Here is a 7500-nt window from a genome sequence, read left to right as displayed (position 1 = left end):
TTGCAGATATAATCTAAGAACTGCATTTCTCACCCTAAGAATTTGTCATATGACAACGTAATGGAAACTAAGTATAATGCAACACGCCAGACTGTGAGTGAAATGTGTGAACATGCCAAAGCATAACAGTCAATACTTCAGTCTCCTTGTTATAGTTCTCAATAAACACTGCAGGAAATTATTCTTGAAAATGCAGATGTAACATTTCTCTTACATTGCAATTGTAACCTAATGGACTAAAATGACAGATGTGAATTTGGCCAGTCACTTTCATTGGTCAGTACAGGGAGTTTTGTTGATAGCATCCTTCCAATTGCAGAAGAGTTTCCTATTCTAAAGAAATATGTTTGAGTTTTTACATCTCATGTAAAGCCATTTCAGTGCAAATATGTTATGGGTATATACTCTATTCCTTATTTTTACATGAAGTTTTATTTGGTCTTGTCATATTTCATAAGCAGTGCAAGAGATTTTGATTGTGTCTTCTTTTCAGAGATAGAAACATGCTATATTCTGAAGAAATATATACACATTTTTACTTTTCCTGCAATCAGAATTCAGTTGCATGATATGGGTCTCTAATGAAGTCCTCTTCCTGAAAGATGTCAAATGTCCACCCCTTAGAAACAGACATGTATATTGCAGTTTGACATCTTGGCACATTCTAATGCATATGTAGGCCTTTTGGTGGTGCCTTTAAACAACAGCATAACATATCTAAAATTTTACTTGCTACATAACTGAGTTGAGAGAAAAAAGTCAACAGTTATAACTATAACAATTTATTCCACTTTGCTTTAAACAAACACAACATCCACTCACACATGCATAGACACACACACACATACAAATATACTCACACATATTCCCCTTGAAAATTTGAGATTAAAGATCAATTGCTTAAACACATAATTATCTCACCACCTCTCAAACTAGCCCATTTGTAACTAGGTACACTGATAATGTTTGCCTGCAACCAAATAAATTAAATAAGGGGACACAGTACTGTGTTTAACTAGTTTCTCTCTGTAGCTTTGTCTTTCACACACACATAAACACTTGCTCTAGCTCTTTTTGACAAGCCATATTGATTATCATTTAGCTGTGGTCAGGCAATTGTAATGTCATTTGCTTTCACACATACCTTGCCTCTTCATCCCTCCAGAAATAACTATTTTCTCACTGGGTGAATTATGATATTTGACAGTGATCATTACCAGTTTTCTTTCCAAAGACATTATTCTTGCTTGTTATTGGTAATCTTTAATGTTAAAGACCTGAAAACATTGATCAACGCTATAGGCAGTGCATTCTGTTACTATTTTCTACAGTTTTATCTGGTGTCCTTTTTTGTATATTGGACAAAACTAGTGATCTGGCTCACAGCAGTTGGTCATTTCAGATATTTATCCTTTTTTTAATGTGAAACTGGAAATCTTCATTTCATAAGTAGAATCATCAATGTTAAATCTAACTGAATTTAAGGTGGAAGCCATTAAGCAAATCAAATATATGGAATTTGATGAGTATTAGCTGTGTTTTTATCTACTAGACATTTAATAGTGTAGGGTAAGGTAGTTTGTATTACTGTCTTTAATAGTTTATATTGTAGACTGGGAAAGTGATTATTATATTTCTAACACGAATCAATGAATGCTTTGTTATTGCAATGTTAATATTGGTTTAGGTGTAGAGTACTAATGCTGTTTTGTCACATGTTGAATATCATATTGAATCAGTTTTATGGGATGTCTTGTCTTTCAAACTGGGATGTCTCTTATAACAAAGCCGTTTTTAAAGTATTTGTATCTTAAAATTTATTATTTTTTTATTTTTTCTATTTAAAGTAAATATGAAAAAAGTAGTTGCCTCAGTAAACAATGTTTGTCATCATCATCAGTTGCTGAAATAGTTAGTTTCCCATAAGACAGGAGATAAGTGACGTCTTAAAGTGCTGCCAATGCAGCTCAGTTCTTGGCAGATAAGAATCACTGACATATGGAGCCGTATACAAGAAAGAACTTCATCCAGTTTATTCCAAATGATAACAAAAAAACAAATCGGACCACTGCACACAGCCTAGGTTAGTAGGTGATAGATAAATCCTTTATTGCAGACTTAGCGCTTTCACCATAACATATGGCATCATCAGAGTGATTTTAGTTGGACCCTGTTTTGGGTGTGTTTTTGAATTTGTTATTCCAAATGATAGCTTAAAATTGCTTGGCTGTGTGGCCTAGATCAGTGGAGCCTTAACTGTTATACAGGTAACTGGGGTTTGATTAGTAGCTCTGACACTGGAGGGGCCAGCTGGTGAATGAAGGGAAATATCCTGCCTACCTGTCCTGGAGATTTGTGAGGTTTTGCACACTTGGGAGAACTCAGGGTGGTGCAAGTTTCTTGGTGGAGACCAGAAAAAACAACACTCACACTTTAAGACAATTACAGGGCTTTTGGAGGGAATGCTTCATGTGAAAGTGAGGTGAGGGGAAACCATCTTCCATAGTCAGCCCATTATACGTCCCTTCTCAGTGCTGTGTCAAATGTTTGACATGGATAGGATCAAAAAAAAAGAGAAAAAAATTCTCCAACCACCCTTGAAGGATGTCTAACTATGGTCCTCCCAGAAGACCCCTACTGAGATAATGTGGAACAAATTGGATGAATGATGGGGCAGGGGTTAATAATTGAAAGACAATGGTGGGCAAAAAGAACAAAACTAAGAGCAGAAAATGACAGCTGAGATCATTGCCATCTCCTTTGCTATTGATTGGAGTGGTCCTTTATCTGATTATCTGTCACTCCATGCTTTAATAACATTGTCTTTGTTTTTAATGATAGTAACGTAACTATTGACATGTATGTTTTATAAAAAGCAAATGCACAGATGTTATATTTTGTTTTCATAGGGAACAACCCTTTTAATAAACCTGTCATCTGTCTTGAAGGATGAAACAGTCTGGGAAAAACCACATGAGTTTTACCCAGAACATTTTCTGGACAACAATGGAAAATTTGTAAAGCGTGATGCCTTCTTGCCTTTTTCAGCAGGTAAGTGGAATATAGATTGACTTTTCAAATGTCATGTATCAGTTCATGAATGTAACCATAAGCAAGTGCCTGCTGTATCACAGTGTCCAGTCTTGTGGTTTCATCCCTAACCCCATTAGTGCAGCCACCCTTGCACACTCTCATCATTGCTGGAGCCTTCTTGTGTCCTGACAGAGTGCTCTTCAAACTATCTGGAGATATACAGCGCTAAGTATATTTTTCTGGCACTTCAGAGTTGTGTACTGTTAATTGTTGCTTGACTAATTTTATATCATTGCTGGCTGACTTCAGAGTTGTGCACTGTTATTTTTGCTTCACTGTATAGCTTTTCAGATCTCTGCTGAAGATGTTGGTTTTCCCCACCTCCCCCTATTTCTCTGTGTCTTAAGTTGGTATAACTGGTTTTACATCCTGTGTGTTATCTGACTATCTCAATGATTACTTGCATAAAATTAAACCCTCTTGGTAACAGCCTGCATATCATTGCTGGAGCCTTCCTATGTCCTGACAGAGTGCTCTTCAAACTATCTGAAGATATACAGAGATAAGTATGTTTATGTGGCACTTCAGAGTTGTGTACTGTTAATTGTTGCTTGACTAATTTTATATTATTGCTGGCTGACTTCAGAGTTGTGCACTGTTATTTTTGCTTCACTGTATACTTTTTCAGATCTCTTCTGAAGATGTTGGTTTTCCCCTATCCACCCTCCCTATTCATGTGTTGTTGTTTAAATTTGGAGGCTTTTGTAGTTGCCCGCCCCCACTGCAGATTTGATCTGGGACACTCCCCCCAGTCCCATCTCTTTACATCATTCTACCTAATAGACTCCTTCTGCACTTGTTTTTAGTCATTTTTAATTTAATTGTATTTTTTAAACTGTTTGGTCTAACATTGCTACATACTCAAGTATGCTAGCTTGCACTACATTTAAATTGTTTTTACTGCTGTTTTAGCTACTTTTCTGTATAAAAAAAAATCTAAGCCTAGTGTAGTCCAGATTCAGATTTGCTGTATCCAGGACTGTATGTAACCTTCTGAGCCCCCAAACCTTTCTGTGTTGGAGGGAAGCCTTCTAGCGTATCAGTGGGAGTGGTAAGTACTAGGTAACCTATCTACCACATAAGGAATAGTTCTAGCCCAGAAATTGTAGTTATTGGTCGTTTGGGCAATTTTTCCATCTCTCTCAACTTTCTGATTTAAAAGCCAGCATTTGCACTTGTTTCCCCCTTTCCTGTAACTAGTTTAGTCCAGATACAGATTCTTAGTTTTAGCACTTGAATTTGCTTATTTGTGATCAGCACTTGTTCAGAACTTGTTGTAAGCACTAAATAACCTACTAATTACTACAGCACTCAGCCTTCCTCATTACCTAGATGAAAACAGTTTTGGTACTTACTTTCCTGACTTGCTTAGAGAAAAACAGCTCTTGTACTCACTTTCCTCTCTTATCTAGAGGAAAATAGTTTTTTATTCAGGCATGTCCAAGGATCAGCTCCCAGTGTTCTCTCCTGTCTATCTGATGAATCTGGGCATCTTGGGGCAATGTGGAAATTGCCTCATGTACACAGACAACCCTCTTCTCCTACCACCCAACACTACAACCTGTGAGAGATGCACTTATCTAGCCAAACTGGAGATAAAGCTCTCTCCAACCAAGACTGAATTTGACAGTCAAGAGGAGAAGGTAAACACTTGCACCACACTACACTCATCACATAGTCTCACTAAATCTATACCACCAAAATCCACACATAGAAACACAAAAACATTTGCTCTCAATAATAATCTGCTCAAGCAACAGAGACATCCAAAGCAGAAATGCAAGCAGCCTCCACCCCCAACACAACCCAAATGACATATAGCCCGCAGACTCAGTGTGCCACTCAACCACAGCCAATAAGGCAAAACAACGTACCCAACACACTAGTCATAGGTGACTCTATAGTCAGACACATTGATGTCCCACTCACCAGGCTAAACCAGGAGAAGGTTACTGTCTGCTGCCTGTCGGGTGCCAGGATCCACCACATAACCTATGCACTCAGGTCATTCCACAACAAGTACAAATATGACTCTGTCATTGTCCATGTTGGTGTGAACGACCTGAGACATACCTACCTGGACTACATGAAAAGAGACATGGAAGAGATCTCGAATCTTGTAGCCCAGGCAGGTATGACCTTAGTCCTGATTAGCATTCTGCTATCACCCAGAATGATACCGCAGTACAAGGACAAAGTGATTGACTTCAGCAATTGGCTAAGCTTCTGGTGTCATTCTAAAGGGATCCAGTATCTGTCTGCCTGGGATGACATGGTCGACAGACCACGATGCTTTGCCAGAGATGGCCTGCACCTGTCACCCCCTGGGATTCCAGATTCTAGCTAAGGTTCTTGCCGCCCCTATAGTGCCTTTTTTAGGCAAGGTTTAAATGACAAATTCACCACCATAACAGGAACAGGCAAGCAAAAACTGAGGGTGATGCTACTCAATACTAGATGTCTAAATCTCAAAATGCACTCACTGGAGGCACTCCTTAAAATGGAGAACATCAATATCTGTGCAGTGACTGAGACCTGGTTCAAGGTTCCAGAGAGCACCCCTGCACTACCAGGCTATAACTCATACCACACTTTTCGGCCATGTAACCTGGACCGGAACACCAAAGGTGGGGGTGTGTCCATATTCATTAAGGATATCCACACCTCCAGGCTAGTTGCTCAGCATAATGCAGCCGAGGTTATCCAAGTGCAACTAAGTCTGGGCAAAACTGCAATCCAAATTGTAGCTTGCTACAGATCCCCCACCATGCCCCAGGATTCCCACTCCTCTTTTCTTGATGTACTGGAAAATATTAGGGTTCAGCCAAACACCCTAATAATGGGTGATTTCAACTATCCCACCATTAACTCGAAAAACTTCTCATGTCCAACTCCTTCGCTCAATGCTTTCTGGAATTCATAAACTCCAATGCCCTGGATCAACTTATCCACACCCCCACCAGGGGCAACAATATCCTAGATCTAGTCATTACTAACATGAGTGACTGGTGTTCCACACCTGAAGTCAGCGCCTCATTGGTCCAATCCGACCATAAGCTAATTACCCTAGATATCCACATCCTGCCCCCACCCCCCATTAAGGAAACCATATTAGAAAATTTCTCCAAAGCCAACTTCATGCTTTTTAAAACAGAAGTGGTGAAAGTCATGACACCCATGCAGATGGACAATACAGTTATGACTACCAAATCCTACACAATTGCACTTTATAAGCACTTACACGAGTGCATGGATCATGCTATCCCAAACATAACCAAGACGCTATCCTCCAAAAAAAGGAAGCCAAACTGGTGGTCCCCTGCCATAAACAAACTGTACAACAGAAGGAAGAAACTGTTTCAAAAGAGAGTAAAATCCCATGAGTGGAGGAGCTCCCTGGTCAGCCTCAGTAAGATGCTGCGATCCCTGATAAAATCCTCCAAAGCTAGTTATGAAAACAAAAGTGCCACTGATTCTAAAGACAACCACAAAGCATTCTGTAGCTATGTCAAGAATCTCAATGGCAACACTCAGATCTGCTCTGAGTTACAGCACAATGGCACTAAATATACAGACCCAACTGATATTGCCAACATCCTGGCAGATAGGTTCAGTGCTAATTTTACCCCCCTCTCACCCCCTAAAGAGCCCATCTCTATACTGGAAGAATGCAGAGTTCCTGTAATCACGGCTGCAGAGGTAAAAACCACACTCTCCAAAGCCATGAACACAGCATCCATGGGACCAGACAACATCCCAGGCTGAGTTCTACATGAACTACAGAACGAACTGGCACCCCACCTACATACCATGTTCAATCATAGCCTCAACTCAGGCTTTGTGCCTGCTGAATGGCGCACAGCGATGGTTATCCTACTCCACAAGGGGGGAGCCACCATGGACCCCGGGAACTACTGCCTCATTAGCCTGATGAGCCTGGTCTGCAAGGCCATGGAACATATCATCATGGAACTTATAAACAAAGACATTGGTATGCTCCAAACTCTGGACCCCACCCAGTTCGGGTTTGTAAAAGGCAGATCATGTCTCCTAAACCTGATAGACTTTTTTGAAGCAGTCATCAAAGCCGTAGCAGGGGTAAGGTGGTTCACACAGCCTATCTAGATCTTGCCAAGGCTTTCGGCACCACCCCCCACTCTGGAATTATAGATAAACTCACTAAACTAGGTATAAATCCCTATGTCACAAGATGGGTTGCCAACTGGCTCACTGACAGAACCCACACTGTGAAAGTAGCAGACTCCAAATCCAACTTCAGATCAGTGACAAGTGGAGCACCACAGGGTTCAGTCCTGGGTCCTCTCCTGTTTGGTATCTACTTCTCTGAAGTACAGGCTAACACAGAAGGTCTTTGGCTAACGAAGTTTGCAGATGACTGCAAACTAC

The 7500-nt window shown here is 40.2% G+C and overlaps 1 protein-coding gene across 2 annotated transcripts in view; it reads left to right on the top strand.

Annotated features, from left to right (window-relative positions):
- Positions 1–7500, top strand: part of LOC122797711 (cytochrome P450 2D15-like) — a 955177-nt gene that overhangs the window by 840765 nt on the left and 106912 nt on the right. For both annotated transcript variants that reach the window (XM_044066247.1, XM_044066252.1), the window contains one exon: positions 2910–3051. In XM_044066247.1, coding sequence (XP_043922182.1) covers positions 2910–3051 — 142 coding nt within the window. The remainder of the gene's footprint in view (positions 1–2909; positions 3052–7500) is intronic.

Source organism: Protopterus annectens, chromosome 1.part0, assembly GCF_019279795.1.
Source record: "Protopterus annectens isolate FY-2018-M chromosome 1.part0, PAN1.0, whole genome shotgun sequence".
NCBI lineage: Eukaryota > Metazoa > Chordata > Ceratodontiformes > Protopteridae > Protopterus > Protopterus annectens.
This window is presented reverse-complemented; position numbering and strand designations above follow the sequence as displayed.